A 19,508-nucleotide genomic window follows, 5' to 3' on the forward strand; every position below is an offset into this window, starting at 1 on the left:
CACCACTCATGTACAAAACATGTTAAATAACTAAAACCGGTATTCAAATACATTATTCGAATACTCTAACTTACCTCCACAGAATCATGAAAAGCACTTGCATTAAAGATAATAATGCCCCAAGCTGAGTGCTGCCCACCTTTATCTGCATTCACTTTAGCCCAGAAAACCTGTGATCTTTAGGTTATAGTAAATAAGATAAGTAGATTCATAGCATCACATTAATTCACTGAAAATGAAAAGCCATTCGGGTACCAATAATTGCCTGGGCAAATTTGCTTATGAGCTGCTTTAGTTGCAAATAATTAAACTGTTCCTATTGGTTTCCACTGTAAGTCAAAATCCATCAGAGAGGCCCTCTGTTCATCTTCAGGCAATGCAGTTTATCTAGCAAGCGCATGATTCAGAAAAGCAATTGGAGGAAACACATTTTCAAAGCTTACACCTGCAGCTGGAAATTCAGTACCTCAAATCATTAGAAAACGCTGGTAAACAACTGAGGACTGCATTCACTAAATAATGTTAACAGGACAGCCAATTGTCTTTTTAACAGCATTCAAAATATGTCAACATGATTTGTTTTCATTTATATAAATGTATGACTGCCATTGTCATAAGTGGGAATTCAATAAAGATGTTTCTTGTTTTAAAAATGCATGCCAATGCAAAGCATGTTCTGCTAACAAGTTTCTAAGTATATTCAGGCTCTTGCTGTCTTTGATTTTGGTCCTTTGTCAACCATTGTTTTAGTTTTCTGTTTGCTTCATTAGCTAATAGCCTGTGAGGTATTGTTGGGGGTGGAATGAGTTGCACATCATATTCTGATACCAGTGAGCTGACAAGATAGATTGCTGTAGGTTTACTGTCAATATCCCAAATGTCATAAAAACTGAATCAAAATATCACTCGTGCGGAATACTAATTAGATGACAATGTCAAAAAGAAAATACTGACAATATTAAATTCTGCATTTTCAATAGCATTGTTTGTTATACCTGCTGCTACTTAAACGTATCTGTTCAGTAATGCACATCACTGAAAAAAATGTTTTTGCATGTGGGGAAGCCCCCCTGCACCCCACAGTGGTGGGCAACACCACTCACACCACCTGCAAATTATATATTCCATCTCCAAGATCACACAACAATGAGGAAAAGAGTAAATCTCCCGATCTGCACTGACCTGTGATCTCTAGTCATAACGTTCACATGTGACCCGATGCATAGTGGCATTCGCCGCATAGAACACTTGTAGAATTGTAACTCGGCAATAAAGGAAGTGGCCAACAGACATTTGGCATTCCCTTATTCACCGAACCTGAATTCTACATTTTCATAGCAAACCTTCCTGTATTCCAGTTATTTTTGTATGCATGTTTATATAAATATATGTGTGTGTGTGTGTGTGTGTGTGTGTGTGTGTGTGTGTGTGTGTGTGTGTGTGTGTGTGTATTCATTTGATTGCAATCAAAGATCTGAGGTATACAGTCATACAAGTGACTTTAACAGATAGTCACATCTCTGTGTATGGAGTATTCTCATTTGCCCCCAATTTTATATAATTTTTCCTGAGTTTTTTTGCCTCTTAGTTTTGCTGTTTCTTGTAAAGTTTGTTGCTTTTTACAGCAAATCAGTGCAGACTGCAGTCACTAAATACTGATTACATTTGAGTTTTCTACTTAACAAACTTCAGAAAGCATGATAACACAGGGCTTGTAATTCTAGAAAGTTTCTAAGTATATAAATGCAATAGCTGTCGATGGTTGCTGTCACTGATTTTAGGCCTCTGTCTGCAATATTTTTTTTTGCTTTCTCTTTGAGTGGTAAGAAGTCTGATGTGGTGGAGGACTCTGCACTGGGTTGTACTGTATTCTGAAAATGAACAGAGAAGATGATAAATTACCAAGTTTATGAATTTATTCCTTTATTTGATCTGTACATTTGCATTCTTACAAGTGGCTGTAAGCAATGGTTAAAGCTCAGTGTGTGACTGAGTTTAAAATAAATTTCATTGGCCAAATGTCATTATTTTTAATTTATTACATTCTGGTATCTGAAGTAAATGCAATCAATAAAGCAGGTTTTAATTGATCACTACAGGGGGTGGCTGATGCTGTTGTCATTTGTTCAAGCTAAGCAGTTATCATGGCTGTGCATAATCCATCCATCCATCCTCAAACCCTCTTTCCCATTTTATGCACATGAGGTTGGCATTTCAGTTTAACAGTGATAATCTGCTAGAACCAAGGTTTATACCTCTGGGTGGCAAGCCGTGCAACAGTATTTCATCCATACCACACACTTACACACACTTACACACACACACACACACACACACACACACACACACACACACACACACACACACACACACACACACACACACACACACACACACACACACACACACACACACACACACACACACACACACACACACACGCCTAGTGTCCTATCCACCTGTTGCATGTCTTTGGAACATGGGTGGAAACTGGAGCAGCTAGAGGACACCCTTGCAGACACAGGAAGGACATGCAGACTCACATAGAAGGCACACCAGCTGAGAATCGATGGGGGAATCTCTTGCTGTGAGGTGGCAATGCTAATCACTGCACCATTGTGCCACCCTAAGTACTGTGCATATTTTTTTTCACTTTGCATGACAGCCAAACATCAGCATTGTCCTCTTTAAGCGGCTGCCTATGGTGGTCTGGGTAAGGTGTGTGAGATAACAACTCATCATTGGTAGACTGTTGATTCGAGTAGTGTTGCCATCTAATAGTGCTTGGTTCTCCCACTGAGTTTGTCTGTTTGATCCTTCTGAGTGGAGTTTACGTGTAGTCTTCATCCCTGTGTGGATGCTTTCAATCTGCTTTGATTTCTTTTCTCAGACCCTCAGCTCATTAACACATACACCACTGGACATTTTTGCTTTTGCTTTCATCCCAAACCAGCACCAGGGTGGTACACACAAGGCAGCCATGTTTTTGGAGGGGGAGAAAGGCAGGCACTATTGCCAAATAGAGTTTCTATATCCTTGCATTTATATTCTTAATTGATTGGAGAACTATTCCTTTTTTAGATTTGAAAATTAAGCTTTAAACATAATATATTTTCCTTGAAAAAAATAAGACTAAATATCTTTCAGAGAGGCCCATGGAATCCTTTGTTTAGGGCTCTGCTTTACCTAACACTGCCTTTGCTGACTGCAGCCAGACATCTTAGGTACATGCAGCCAGTAATAAATGGGAACATACTAAGATAACCGATGGATGAAAGTGAAAGACCTCATCTGATGTTTCAAGACAGTTTATCATTGTTGATGTGTTGTACTCGAGTCCCACCACATTGCATTTTGCTTTGATGTCACCTACAACCATCAGTGTGTGTGTGTGTGTGTGTGTGTGTGTGTGTGTGTGTGTGTGTGTGTGTGTGTGTGTGTGTGTGTGTGTGTGTGTGTGTGTGTGTGTAACTCTGAACATATGTATGTGCGCATTGATAATTGCCCTTATTCATAAGTTACTCCACAATAAAGATTGACTTCCTTGTAAGCAAAAAGTATGACTGAAGTGTTTTTAGAAATCCTCCTTTAACTTGTCAAGTTATTTCATTATACAGCTCGAGAAAAAATTGAAGAACTTTCAAATAAACTTCAACATCTGACAGAACGGGTCACCTCCACAGACAAGAACATAAGAGACACAAAAAGCAGTCTGGAGACCTTGTACAGGAATAATGACACAAAAGGTAAGTTCAGTGAAGCATCATTCAGTGGCAGTTAATATAATGTACGTACAGAGAAACAGCATGAATTATTGTTTTAAACTGGCTCTTATGTAATTTGAACAAGAACATTCTAAGGAGAAAGAAAGAGAGATTCAGACATTTACTCTGCAAAATATTTAACAATAGATACTGGCTGGGATTTATAAAAGTCACCGCTAAGTCAACATTAAGTGTGCACTTAGTGTAGCCTTTCTGGCAGCACAAGCGATATGTTCACAGTTTACACTGTTCTTGAAAGCGCATCTCTCGAAATATGCAGTTCATAGGGTAGAAGTCATACAAGTATTGAATGGAATTCTTCAAGAAATGGTTCATGCTTCATTGTAAGTAGCAAAAACAGTTTCTGAAGTCTTTCTTTTGTTTGAATGCATTTTTATTCATTCATTCATTGATCCATCCCAGGTTGTATGTCTGATCTGTTTGATAAGCAGTGGTGCAGAGTAAAAGCATGCACTCTCTGCTTATGAAGGCAACAGATTTCATAAACAGTGAGTGTAACAAATAAGACAGCATGATTTTATAAGCAATTTGGGAACACTTTTATAGGAGAGGGGTCGCAGCAAGGAGCAATGAATGGAAGCATTTCATCATATCAGTGGGGCAAATACATTAGTCTTCCATTACTAGATCATTTAAGATTTCATGGAAACAACATAAGGTACTTTGAGTGGGAGAGTGGAGAAATATGTCCTTTGGTTCACAAGAGTTTAAAATAGATTATTACATTTTTTTTAATTTCAAGATAAAAATCTTCTGTGAGTGCAATACCTCCATACAAAAAATTGAATAGTAAACTTAATTAAATATATAGAAAACCAAAATACCCCCATCCCTTCAACAGAAATGTCTAGGGGCATCCCTTCTACAGAAATATCTAGGGACAAACCTTGACCAAAATGTAACCAGTCGTGTACAAAACATCTTAACTAACTAAAACCTGTATTCAAATACATTATCCAAATACTTTGATTTATCTCCACAGAATCATGAAAAGCACTTGCATTAAAAGTGATAAAGCCTGAGGCTGAGTGCTGCCTACCTTTATCTGCATTCAGTTTAGCCCTGAAAACCTACAATCTTTAGGTGATAGTAAATAAGATAAGTAAATTCATATCTCTATATGCACAAGGCAGCATCAGATTAATTAATTGAAAAAATGCTATTTGGGTACCAATAATTGCCTGGGCAAATTTGCTTATGAGCTGCTTTAGTTGCAAATAATTAAACTGTTCCTATTGGTTTCCACTGTAAGTCAAAATCCATCAGAGAGGCCCTCTGTTCATCTTCAGGCAATGCAGTTTATCTAGCAAGCGCATGATTCAGAAAAGCAATTGGAGGAAAAACATTTTCAAAGCTTACACCTGCAGCTGGAAATTCAGTACCTCAAATCATTAGAAAACTCTGGTAAACAAGTGAGGACTGCATTCACTAAATAATGTTAACACGACAGCCAATTGTCTTTTTAACAGCATTCAAAATATGCCAACATGATTTGTTTTCATTTATATAAATGTATGACTGCCATTGTCATAAGTGAGAATTCAATAAAGATGTTTCTTGTTTTAAAAATGCATGCCAATGCAAAGCATGTTCTGCTAACAAGTTTCTAAGTATATTCAGGCTCTTGCTGTCTTTGATTTTGGTCCTTTGTCAACCATTGTTTTAGCTTTCTGTTTGCTTCATTAGCTAAGAGCCTGTGAGGTATTGTTGGGGGTGGAATGAGTTGCACATCATATTCTGATACCAGTGAGCTGTCAAGATAGATTGCTGTAGGTTTACTGTCAATATCCCAATTGTCAGAAAAACTGAATCAAAATATCACTCGTGCGGAATACTAATTAGATGACAATGTCGAAAAGAAAATACTGACAATATTACATTCTGCATTTTCAATAACATTGTTTGTTATACCTGCTGCTACTTAAATATGCCTGTTCAGTAATGCACATCACTGAAAAAAATGTTTTTGCATGTGGGGAAGCCCCCCTGCACCCCACAGTGGTGGGCAACACCACTCACACCACCTGCAAATTATATATTCCATCTCCAAGATCGCACTACAATGAGGAAAAGAGTAAATCTCCCGATCTGCACTGATCTGTGATCTCTAGTCATAATGCTCGCCACATGTGACCCAATGCATAGTGGAATTCGCCGCATAGAACACTTGTAGAATTGTAACTCGGCAATAAAGGAAGTGGCCAACAGACATTTGGCATTCCCATATTCACCGAACCTGAATTCTACATTTTCATAGCAAACCTTCCTGTATTCCAGTTATTTTTGTATGCATGTTTATATACATATATGTGTGTGTGTGTGTGTGTGTGTGTGTGTGTGTGTGTGTGTGTGTGTGTGTGTGTGTGTGTGTGTGTGTGTGTATTCATTTGATTGCAATCAAAGATCTGAGGTATACAGTCATACAAGTGACTTTAACAGATAGTCACATTTCTGTGTATGGAGTATTCTCATTTGCCCCCAATTTTATATAATTTTTCCTGAGTTTTTTTGCCTCTTAGTTTTGTCTGTTGCTTGTAAAGTTTGTTGCTTTTTACAGCAAATCAGTGCAGACTGCAGTCACTAAATACTGATTACATTTGAGTATGCTACTTAACAAACTTCAGAAAGCATGATAACACAGGGCTTGTAATTCTAGAAAGTTTCAAAGTATATAAATGCAATAGCTGTCGATGGTTGCTGTCACTGATTTTAGGCCTTTGTCTGCAATATTTTTTTTTTGCTTTCTCTTTGAGTGGTAAGAAGTCTGACATGTGGTGGAGGACTCTGCACTGGGTTGTACTGTATTCTGAAAATGAACAGAGAAGATGATAAATTACCCAGTTTATGAATTTATTCTTTTATTTGATCTGTACATTTGCATTCTTACAAGTGGCTGTAAGCAATGGTTAGAGCTGAGTGTGTGACTGAGTTTAAAATAAATTTCTTTGGCCAAATGTCATTATTTTTAATTTATTACATTCTGGTATCTGAAGTAAATGCAATCAATAAAGCAGGTTTTAATTGATCACTACAGGGGTGGCTGATGCTGTTGTCATTTGTTCAAGCTAAGCAGTTATTATGGCTGTGCATAATCCATCCATCCATCCTCAACCCCTCTTTCCCATTTTATGCACATGAGGTTGGCATTTCAGTTTAACAGTGATAATCTGCTAGAATCAAGGTTTATACCTCCAGGTGGCAAGCCGTGCAACAGTATTTCATCCATACCACACACTTACACACACACACACACACACACACACACACACACACACACACACACACACACACACACACACACACACACACACACACACACACACACACACACACACACACACACACACACACACACACACACACACACACACACACCTAGTGTCCTATCCACCTGTTGCATGTCTTTGGAACATGGGTGGAAACTGGAGCAGCTAGAGGACACCCTTGCAGACACAGGAAGGACATGCAGACTCACATAGAAGGCACACCAGCTGAGAATCAATGGGGGAATCTCTTGCTGTGAGGTGGCAATGCTAATCACTGCACCATTGTGCCACCCTAAGTACTGTGCATATTTTTTTCACTTTGCATGACAGCCAAACATCAGCATTGTCCTCTTTAAGTGGCTGCCTGCGGTGTTCTGGGTAAGGTTTGTGAGATAACAACTCATCATTGGTAGACGGTTGATTCGAGTAGTGTTGCCATCTAATAGTGCTTGGTTCTCCCACTGAGTTTGTCTGTTTGATCCTTCTGTGTGGAGTTTATGTGTAGTCTTCATCCCTGTGTGGATGCTTTCAATCTGCTTTGATTTCTTTTCTCAGACCCTCAGCTCTTTAACACATACACCACTGGCCATCTGTGCTTTTGCTTTCATCCCAAACCAGCACCAGGGTGGTACATACAAGGCAGCCATGTTTTTGGAGGGGGAGAAAGGCAGGCACTATTGCCAAATAGAGTTTCTATATCCTTGCATTTATATTCTTAATTGATTGGAGAACTACTCCTTTTTTAGATTTGAAAATTAAGCTTTAAACATAATATATTTTCCTTGAAAAAAAATAAGACTAAATATCTTTCAGGGATGCCCATGGAATCCTCTGTTTAGGGCTCTGTTTTACCTAACACTGCCTTTGCTGACTGCAGCCAGACATCTAAGGTACATGCAGCCAGTAATAAATGGGAGCATAGTAAGATAACCGATGGATGAAAGTGAAAGACCTTATCTGATGTTTCAAGACAGTTTATCATTGTTGATGTGTTGTACTCGAGTCCCATCACATTGCATTTTGCTTTGATGTCACCTACAACCACCAGTGTGTGTGTGTGTGTGTGTGTGTGTGTGTGTGTGTGTGTGTGTGTGTGTGTGTGTGTGTGTGTGTGTGTGTGTGTGTGTGTGTATCTCTGTTTGAATATATGTATGTGCGCATTGATAATTGTCCTTATTCATAAGTTACTCCACAATAAAGATTGACTTTCTTGTAAGCATAAAGTATGACTGAAGTGTTTTTAGAAATCCTCCTTTAACTTGTCAAGTTATTTCATTATACAGCTCGAGAAAAAATTGAAGAACTTTCAAATAAACTTCAACATCTGACAGAATGGGTCACCTCCACAGACAAGAACATAAGAGACACAAAAAGCAGTCTGGAGACCTTGTACAGGAATAAGGACACAAAAGGTAAGTTCAGTGAAGCATCATTCAGTGGCAGTTAATATAATGTACACACAGAGAAACCGCATGAATTATTGTTTTAAACTGGCTCTTATGTATTTTGAACAAGAACATTCTAAGGAGAAAGGAAAGAGAGACTCAGACATTTACTCTACAAAATATTTAACAAAAGATACTGGCTGGGATTCATAAAAGTTACCAATAAGTCAGTGTACTCTTAGTGTAGCCTTTCTGGCAGGACAAGCAATATGTTTGCAGTTTACACTGTTCTTGAAAGTGCATCTCTCAAATTGTGCATTTCATAGGGTAGAAGTCATACAAGTATTGTATGAAATTCTTCAAGAAATGGTTCATGCTTCAGTGTAAGGAGCAAAATCAGTTTCTGAAGTCTTTCTCTCTTTTGTTTGAATGCATTTTTTATTCATTCATTCATTGATCCATCCCAGGTTGTATGTCTGATCTGTTTGATAAGCAGTGGTGCAGAGTAAAAGCATGCACTCTCTGCTTATGAAGGCAACAGATTTCATAAACAGTGAGTGTAACAAATAAGACGGCATGATTTTATAAGCAATTTGGGAACACTTTTATAGGAGAGGGGTCGCAGCAAGGAGCAATGAATGGAAGCATTTCATCATATCAGTGGGGCATATACATCAGTCTTCCATTACTAGATCATTTAAGATTTCATGGAAACAACATAAGGTACTTTGAGTGGATGAGTGGAGAAATATGCCCCTTGGTTCACAAGAGTTTAAAATAGATTATTATTTTTTTTTAATTTCAAGATAAAAATCTTCTGTGAGTGCAATACCTCCATACAAAAAATTGAATAGTAAACTTAATTAAATATATAGAAAACCAAAACACCCCCATCCCTTCAACAAAATTGTCTAGGGACATCCCTTCAACAGAAATATCTAGGGCCAAACCTTGACCAAAATGTCACCAGTCATGTACAAAACATCTTAACTAGCTAAAACCTGTATTCAAATACATTATCCAAATACTTTAGTTTATCTCCACAGAATCATGAAAAGCACTGAGTGCTGCCTACCTTTATCTGCATTCAGTTTAGCCCTGAAAACCTACAATCTTTAGGTGATAGTAAATAAGATAAGTAAATTCATATCTCTATATGGCACAAGACAGCATCAGATTAATTAACTGAAAAAATGTTATTTGGGTACCAATAATTGCCTGGGCAAATTTGCTTATGAGCTGCTTTAGTTGCAAATAATTAAACTGTTCCTATTGGTTTCCACTGTAAGTCAAAATCCATCAGAGAGGCCCTCTGTTCATCTTCATTCAATGCAGTATATCTAGTAAGTCCATGATTCAGAAAACTGATTGAAGGAAACACATTTTCAAAGCTTACACCTGCAGCTGAGAATTCAGTACCTCAAATCATTAGAAAACTCTGGTAAACAAGTGAGGACTGCATTCACTAAATAATGTTAAGAGGATAGCCAATTGTCTTTTTAACAGCATTCAAAACATGTCAACATGATGTGTTTTCATTTATATAAATGCATGACTGCCATTGTCATAAGTGGGAATTCAATAAAGATGTTTCTTGTTTTAAAAAAAGCATGCTAATGCAAAGCATGTTCTGCTAACAAATTTCTAAGTATTTCCAGGATCTTGCTGTCTTTGATTTTGGTCCATTGTCAATGATTGTTTTAGCTTTCTGTTTGATTCTTGAGCTAAGAGGTTGTGAGGTATTGGTAGGGGTACAATGATTTGCACACTGTATTCTGATAGCAGTGACATGACTCCTGTAGAAACCATTTGCTCAAAATATCACACTGTTATGTCAATGTGAGGAATATTAATTAGATGACAATGTCGAAAAGGAAATACTGATGATATTAAATTCAGCATTTTCAACATCATTGTTTGTTATACCTGCTGCCACTTAAACCTACCTGCTTTCCAGAAGTGCAAAAGTACGCAGTTCAGTACTGTGCTTCACTGAAATGCACATTTTTGCAGGGGAGGCAAGCCCCCTGCACCTCCTCTTTGGGGAGCTGCTCCAGCAATGCCCCTACAAATTATATATTCCAACTTCAATATTGCACTACAGTGAGGAAAAGGGTAAGTTTCCCGATCTGCACTGTACCGTGATCTCTAGTCATAATGTTGACCACATATGACCCAATGCACAGTGGCATTCACTGCACAGAGCACTCACAGAATTGTAGCTCGGCAATACGGGAATTGGCCAAGAGACATTCAGCATTCTTGTATTCGCCAAACCTGAATTCTACATTTTCATAGTAAACCTTCCTTAAAAAATATATATATATATATATATATATATATATATATATATATATATAGGAAAGTTCAATAGTCCGAATTCAGAATAACCAAATGCACTTTAATGAAAGCGCTTTCATCGGAAAAGCGCTTTCATTAGAATGCTTTACAAAAAAAAACACAATCTACTTTTATGCAGCACCCCCTGTGTGGGGAGCTGTGCCCCCCACACCTCCCCTACTTTTATATTCTCACTCTGAGGTTGCACTACAGTGGGGAAAAAGGGAATTTTCCCTTAACCGCACCATAGTGAGTCCAGCACAACGAGCATACTTATCCGAAAGTGCTGCTTCAGTGAACAGCACTTTTGGTTAAGTATGTTTGGTGATTTCTGCTTCGGCAGAAAGTTCAGTCGGGGATCTGTACAGATTGTATATATATATATATATATATATATATATATATATATATGTGTGTGTGTGTGTGTGTGTGTGTGTGTGTGTGTGTGTGTGTGTGTGTGCATTCATTCATTTGATTGCAATGAAAGATCTGAGGTATACAGTCAGACAAGTGGCTTTAATACATGGTCAAGTCTCTGTATATGGAGCAGTGTTCTCATTTCACCCAATTTCATGTAATTTCTTTTGAGTTTTTTGGCCTCTTAGCTTTGTCTGTTGCTTGTAAAATTTACTTTTTACAGCAAATCAGTGCAGACTGCAGTGACTAAATAATGATGACATTTGAGTTTGATACTTAACACTTTTCAAAATGCATGCTAATGCAAGGCTTGTAATTCTAGAAATTTTGTAGTATATAAATGCAATCGTTGTCAATGACCACTGTCATTGGTTTTAGTCCTTTGTCTGCCATTGTTTTTTACCTTTCGACTTGAATGATCAGAAGTTGAGACTATGTGGTTGGGACCATGCACTGGGTTGCACTGCAGTCTGAAAGTCAACAGAGAAGATGACAGATTCCCGAGTGATACTTATTTATGAATTTATTCATTTATTTGGTCTGTACATTTGCATTCATGCAAGTGGCTGTGATGGTTACAGTTGAGTGTGTGACTGAGTTTAAAATAAATTCCTTTGGCCAAGTGTCATTATTTTTATTTTATTACATTCTGGTGTCTGAAGTATATGCAATCAATAAAGCAGGTTTTAATTGCTGGGTACAGAGGGTGGCTATCACTGCTGTCATTTATTCAAGTAAAGTAGTTATTATGGCTGTGCATAATCCATCCATCCATCCTCAACCCCCTTTTTTCCCATTTTATGCACATATGGTCTGGGTGTCATTTTAAAAGTGACAATCATGTACAGCCAAGGTTTACACCACTCAGTGGTAGCCCTGCTGCAGTATTTCATCCATACCACACACTCCCACAGATACAGACGCACACACACACACACACACACACACACACACACACACACACACACACACACACACACACACACCTAGGGTTAACCAGTCCACTTGATGCATGTTTTTAGAATGTAGGAGGAAACCAAAGTACATAGAGGAAACCCATATCAACATAAGAAGGACATGTGGACTCTGAACAGAAGGAACACCAGCAGGGAATCAAACTGGGAAACATCTTACTGTGAGGCAACAAAGCTAACTCATGCACCATTGTAGCACCCTCGGTCCTGTGCATATTTTTTTTCACTTTGCATGACAGCCGAACATCAGAATTGTCCTCTTTAAGTGGCTGCTTGTGGTGGTCTGGGCAAGGTGTGTGAGGCATCTGGTTGACAAAGTGTTGATTCAAGCAGTGTTGCCATCTAATGGTGCTTGGTTCTCACATTGAGTTTTTGTCTGTTTGATTTCTTCTGTGTGGTATTTACATGTTCTCCTTAGCTCTGTGTGGATCTCATCCATGTGTATGGTTTCTTCTCCCAGACCCTCAGCTCTTTAACACAAATCTCTGGCCACGTGTGCTTTTACTTTCATCCCAGAGTAGCATCAAGGTGGTACACAGAAGACAGCCATGTTTTGGGAGAGGTAGGAAAGCAGGCACTATTTCTGAACAGGGTTTAAAGATCCTTGCATTTATTTTCTTATTTGATTGGGGAACTACTAATTTCTTAGCTTTGAACATTAAGGTTTAAACAAAATATATTTTCTTTGAAAGAAAAAATAAGACTGAATATCTTTCAGAGAGGCCCATGGACTCTTTTGTTTAGGGCTCCATTTTACCTAGGGCTGATTTGGTCAATCGCAGCCAGACATGTAAGGTGCACACAGTCTGTAATGAATGGGAACATACTAAGACAGCCTATGGATCAAAGTGAATGACCTCCTCTATTGTTTCAAGATAGTTAATCATTCTTGATCTCTTGTAAATGAGTCCCACACCACTGCATTTTACTTTGGTGTCACCAGCTGCCACTAGTGTGAGTGCATGTGTGTGTGTGTGTGTGTGTGTGTGTGTGTGTGTGTGTGTATGTGTGTGTGTGTGTGCATATGTGTGTGTGTGCATATGTGTGTGTGTGTGTGTGTGTGTGTGTGTGTGTGTGTGTGTGTGTGTGTGTGTGTGTGTGTGTGTGTGTGTGTGTGTGTGTGTGTGTGTGTGTGTGTGTCTTTGTGTTTGTGTGCTTCTGTATATGCGTATGTGCACAGTGATATTTGTATTTATTCATACGTTACTCCACAATAAAGACTGACTTTCTTGTAAGCAAACACCTATGCCTGAAGTGTTCTTACAACTCAGCCCTTAGCTTTTTAATTCATATTTTAATACAGATCGAGAAAAAATTGAGGAACTTTCAGATGAACTTCAAGGTCTGAGACAACGGGTTGCCTCCACAGACAAGAAGATGCGAGACACAAAACACAGTCTGGAGACCTTGTACAGGAATAATGACACAAAAGGTAAGTTCAGTGAAGCGTCATTCAGTGGCAGTTAATATAATGTACATACAGAGAAACAGCATTAATTATTGTTTTAAACTGGCTCTTATGTATTTTGAACAAGAACATTCTAAGGAGAAAGGAAAGAGAGACTCAGACATTTACTCTACGAAATATTTAACAAAAGATACTGGCTGGGATTTATAAAAGTCACCGCTAAGTCAACATTGAGTGTACTCTTAGTGTAGCCTTTCTGGCAGCACAAGCGATATGTTCACAGTTTACACTGTTCTTGAAAGTGCATCTCTCGAAATGTGCAGTTCATAGAGTAGAAGTCATACAATTATTGTGTTGAATTCTTCAAGAAATGGTTCATGCTTCATTGTAAGGAGCAAAATCAGTTCCTGAAGCATTTTTCTCTTTTGTTTGAATATGTTTTTATTCATACATTCCTTGATCCATCCCAGGTTTTATGTCTGATCGGCTCGACGGTTTGATAAGCTGTGGTGAAGAGTGAAAGCATGTGCTGGCTGCTTATGAAGGCAGCAGATATAATAAACAGTGAGTGTAACAAATAAGGTGGCATGATTTTATAAGCAACTGAACACTTTTATGGGGGGGGTCACAGCCAGGGGCAATGAGTGGAAGCATTTTATCATATCAGTGTGGAAAATACATCAGTCTTCCATTACTAGATCGTTTAAGAATTCATGGAAAAAACATAAGGTATTTCGATTGGGAGAGTGGAGAAATATGTCCCTTGGCTCACAAGGGTTTAAAATAGAATATTACATTTTTTTTAAATTTCAGCATAAGAATCCTCTGTGAGTGCAAGACTTCCAAACATGGAATAGAATATAAAAATTGAATGATTAAACTTGGATGAATACACAGAAAACCAAAAACACCTACACCCCTTCAACAGAACTATTTAGAGCCAAACCTAGACCACAGTGTCACCACTCGTGTACAAAACATGTTAAATAACTAAAACCGGTATTCAAATACATTATTCGAATACTCTAACTTACCTCCACAGAATCATGAAAAGCATTTGCATTAAAGATGATAATGCCCCTAGCTGAGTGCTGCCCACATTTATCTGCCTTTAATTTAGCCCAGAAAACCCATAATCTTTAGGTGATAGTACATAAGATAAGTAGATTCATATCTCTACATGGCCCAAACAGCATCACATTAAGTTACTAAAAAGGAAAAGCCATTTGGTTACCAATAATTGCCTGCGCAAAGTTACTTATGAGCTGCTTTAGTTACAAACAGCTAAACTGTTCCTACTGCTTTCCACTGTAAGTCAAAATCCAACGCAAAGGATTGTCTTAACCCTTCTGTTCAACTTCAGGCAATGCAGTTTGTCTAGTAAGTCCATGATTCAGAAAATTGATTGGAGGAAAAACATTTTCAAAGCTTACACCTGTAGCTGGGAATTCAGTACCTGAAATCACTAGAAAACTCTGGTAAACAAGCGAGGACTGCATTCACTAACTAATGATAAGAGGATAGCCGAGTGTCTTTTTAACAGCATTCAAAAATATGCCAACATGGTTTGCTTTCATTTATATAAATGTATGACTGCCATTGTCATAAGTGGGAATTCAATAAAGATGTTTCTTGTTTTAAGAAAAGCATGTTAGTGCAAAGCATGTTCTGCTAACAAGTTTCTAAGTATATCCAGGATCTTGCTGTCTTTGATTTTGGATCTTTGTCAACCATTGGTTTAGCTTTCTGTCTGATTGATGAGTTAAGAAGTTGTGAAGTATGGTGGGGGGATGCAACGAGTTGCACACCATATTCTGATACCAGTAAGCTGACAAGATAGATATCCCAAATTTCAGAAAAAGTGAATCAAAATATTGCGGTGTTATATTGCTGTGCAGAATATAAATTAGATGGTAATGTAGAAAAGTAAACACTGACTATATCAAATTCTGCATTTTCAATAATGTTTGTTATACCTGCTGCTACATAAACCAGTCTGCTTTCCAGCTGTACAAATGTACGCAGTTCAGTACTGCACATCAGTGAAACACATGTTTTTGCAAGGGAGCAAGACCTCCTGCACCCCCTCCCTGGTGGGCTGCACCACTCATAACCCCCTACAAACTATATATTCCAACTCCAAGAATGCACTACAGTAAGGAAAAATGTACATTTTCCGATCCGGACTGTACTATGATCTCTAGTCAGTTGTTGACCACATATGAATGGATGCACAGTGTTATTCACTGCATAGAACACTCGTAGAATTGTAGCTCAGCAATACAGGAATTGGCCAACAGGCATTTAGCATTCCCATATTCATGGAACCTGAATTCTACATTTTCCTAGTAAACCTTCCTGTATGCCAGTTATTTTTGTATATATATATATATATATATATATATATATATATATATATATATATATATATATATATATATATATATATATATATATATATATATATATATACAACAACACAAAGCAGAGACTATTGGTCTCATTGGTGGATCATAAGCGTCTTTATGTATTTTAGGTATGCCTTGTATTGATGGTATAGTAGGGTGTGCTACTTCCAAGAATTTTGCTAAATCTTTGGTAATAGCAAGTTCCTGTAATAAATCACATACTGTCTTCACTATTATGTTCTTAATTCTATCTACTTCTTTGTTATTAATAACTTTATAATGTTGAATGTCATTAAGCATATCTGTCATTTTCTTATTATAATATGTTCTATCCATGATGACCAATGGACCCCCCTTTGTCTGCTGGTCTGAATACTATTTCAGTATCTTTCCGCAGTCTTTCTAATGCTTGTTCATTGTGAAAGATCTTACAGTCTGAGGAAGCAAATGTGAAAGCGCTTACCCTATAAACGTTTTATCTCTTTTTTACTTAAAACGAGTTAGATTGGATTATTGTTAAGCCGGTGGTTGCCTTCTGCTGCTTTGTGTTGTTGGATATTATTTACTCTGGTTTTGTGGAAGCGCAGAGGTATTTACCCTGTCGAGTGTGGTTTCATACGGTATATATATATATATATATATATATATATATATATATATATATATATATGTATATATATGTGTGTGTGTGTGTGTGTGTGTATTCAGTTGATTGCAATCAAGTATACAATCAGACAAGTGGCTTTAATAGATAGTCACATCTCTGTGTATGGAGCAGTGTTCTCATTTGACAAATTTCATATAATTTCTCTTGAGTTTTTTTGGCTCTCAGTTTTGTAAGTTGCTTGTAAAGTTTGTTGCATTATTTTACAACAAATCAGTGCAGATTGAAGCCACTAAATAATGATGGCATTTGAGTGTGATACTTGGGCTTCAAAAAGGATGATAACACAGGGCTTGTAGATCTATAATGTTTCTAAGTATATACATGCAATAGCTGTCAATTATTGCTGTCAATGATTATCTTTATCTGCCATATTTGTTTAGCTTTCTCCTTGAGTGGTAAGAAGTTTGACATGTGGTGGAGGACTCTGCAGTGGGTTGCAGTGTATTCTGAAAGTGAACAGAGAAGATGATAAATTCCAGAGTGATAGTTATTTATAAATGTATTCATTTATTTGATCTGTAAATTTGCATTCATACACATTACTGTAAGTGATGGTTACAGCTAAGTGTGTGACTGAGTTTAAAATAAATTTTTTTGGCCAAATGTTATTATTTTTATTTCATTACACTCTGGTACCTGACGTAAATGCAATCAATGAAGAAGACTTTAATTGATTAGTAAAGGGGGTGGCTGACGGTGCTCTCATTCGTTGAAATAACACAGTTATTCTGGCTGTGCATAATCCATCCATCCTCAACCCCTTTTCCATTTCACGCACATGGGGTCCAGGTGTCACTTTAACAGTGACAGTCATCTAGAACCAAGGTTTACAGCACTGGATGGCAAGCCCTTCCACAGTACTTCATCCATACCACACACTCACACAAACACACACAGACACATAGGGCTAATTTAGAGTGTTTAGTTCGCTTGATGCATGTCTTTGGAATGTGGGAGGAAACCAAAGCACATGGAGAAAACCCATGTGAACACAAGAAGGACATGCAGACTCAACACAGAAGGCACACCAGCAGGGAATCAAACCGGGGAACCTCTTGCTGTGAGGCAGTAATGATAACCACTGAACCATTGTGGCAGACTAGGTACTGTGCATATGTTTTTCCACTTTGCATCACAGCTAAACATCAGCATTGTCCTCTTTAAGTGGCTGCTTGTGGTGGTCTGGGTAAGGTATGTGAGGCAGTAACTGATGATGTCAGAGTGTTTATTCAAGTATTCTTGCCATCTAATAGTGCTTGGTTCTCCCATTGAGTTTTTGACTGATTTCTTCTGTGTGATGTTTACACATACTCCTTATCTCTGTGTGGATCTTATCCATGTGTTTGGTTTCTTCTCCCAGACCCTTAGCTCTTTAATATGCACCTCTGGCCACCTGTGCTTTTACTTTCATCGAAGTCTAGCACCAGGGTGGTACACAGAAGACAGACATGTTTTTGGAGGGATAGGAAGGCAGGCACCATTTCCAAACAGGGATTGTATATCCTTGCATTTATTTTCTCAGCTGATTGGAGAACTACTGCTTTATTTGCTTCAGACATTAAGGTTTAAACATAATACATTTTCCTTGAAAGAAACAATAAAACTAAATATCTTTCAGAGAGGGCCATGGAGTCTTTTGTTTAAGGCACCATTTTACCTAGGGCTGATTTTGATGACTGCAGCCAGACATGTAAGCTGCACACAGTCAGTAATGAATGGGGACATACTAAGACAGCCTATGGATCAAAGTGAATGACCTCCTCTGTTGTTTCAAGACAGTTAATCATTCTTGATCTGTTGTAAATCAGTCCCACACCACTGCATTTTACTTTGGTGTCACCAGCTGCCACTAGTGTGTGTGTGTGTGTGTGTGTGTGTGTGTGTGTGTGTGTGTGTGTGTGTGTGTGTGTGTGTGTGTGTGTGTGTGTGTGTGCGTGTGTGCGTGTGTGTGTGCACATTGATAGTTTTACTTATTCATATGTTAATTCACAATACAGATTGACGTTCTTGTAAGCAGAAACTATGTCTGAAGTGTTCTTATAATTCGGTCCTTATTTTTTTAATTTATCTGTTAATACAGATCGAGAAAAAATTAAGAAAATTTCAAATCACGTTAAAGAACTAAAACAATGGGCTGCCTCCACAGACAAGAACATGAGAGACACAAAAAGTCTGGAAACCTTGTACAGGAATAATGACACAAAAGGTAAGTTCAGTGAAGCTTCATTCAGTGGTGGTTAATATAATGTACACACAGAGAAACAGCATGAATTATTGTTTTAAACTGGCTCTTATGTATTTTGAACATTCTAAGGAGAAAGAAAAAGAAAGACTCAGACATTTACTCTACAAAATATTTAACAAAAGATACTGGCTGGGATTTATAAAAGTTACTACCAAGTCAACACTAAGCTTACATTTAATGTGGCCTTTCTGCAAGCACAAGCAATATGTTTGCAGTTTACACTGTTCTTGAAAGCACATCTCTGAAAATGTGCAGTTCATAGAGTAGAAGTAATACAAGTATTGTGTGGAATTTTTCAAGAAATGGTTCATGCTTCATTGTAAGGAGCAAAATCAGTTTCTGAATCCTTTCTCTCTATTGTTTGAATGTGTTTTCATTCATTCATTCATTAATTCGTTCCAGGTTGTATGTCTGATCTGTTTGATAAGCAGTGATGCAGAGTGAAAGCATATGCTGGCTGCTTATGAAGGCAGCACATTTCATAAACAGCGAGTGCAACAAATAAGGTGGCATGATTTTATAAGCAATTGGTGAATGCTTTTATAGGGGAGGGGTTGCAGCAAGGAGCAATGAGTCAAAGCACTGAATCATATCAGTGCGGCAAATACATCAG

The 19,508-nt window shown here is 37.8% G+C and overlaps 1 protein-coding gene across 1 annotated transcript in view; it reads left to right on the forward strand.

The window, feature by feature from the left end:
- Positions 1 to 19,508, forward strand: part of LOC122790665 (hyaluronan mediated motility receptor-like) — a 761,750-nt gene that overhangs the window by 349,048 nt on the left and 393,194 nt on the right. The window contains exons 7-10 of the mRNA XM_044058189.1: positions 3,618 to 3,746; positions 8,335 to 8,463; positions 13,471 to 13,599; positions 18,731 to 18,856. Coding sequence (XP_043914124.1) covers positions 3,618 to 3,746; positions 8,335 to 8,463; positions 13,471 to 13,599; positions 18,731 to 18,856 — 513 coding nt within the window. The remainder of the gene's footprint in view (positions 1 to 3,617; positions 3,747 to 8,334; positions 8,464 to 13,470; positions 13,600 to 18,730; positions 18,857 to 19,508) is intronic.

The sequence above is a fragment of the Protopterus annectens genome, chromosome 16.part0, assembly GCF_019279795.1.
Source record: "Protopterus annectens isolate FY-2018-M chromosome 16.part0, PAN1.0, whole genome shotgun sequence".
In the NCBI taxonomy this organism is placed as follows: Eukaryota; Metazoa; Chordata; order Ceratodontiformes; family Protopteridae; genus Protopterus; species Protopterus annectens.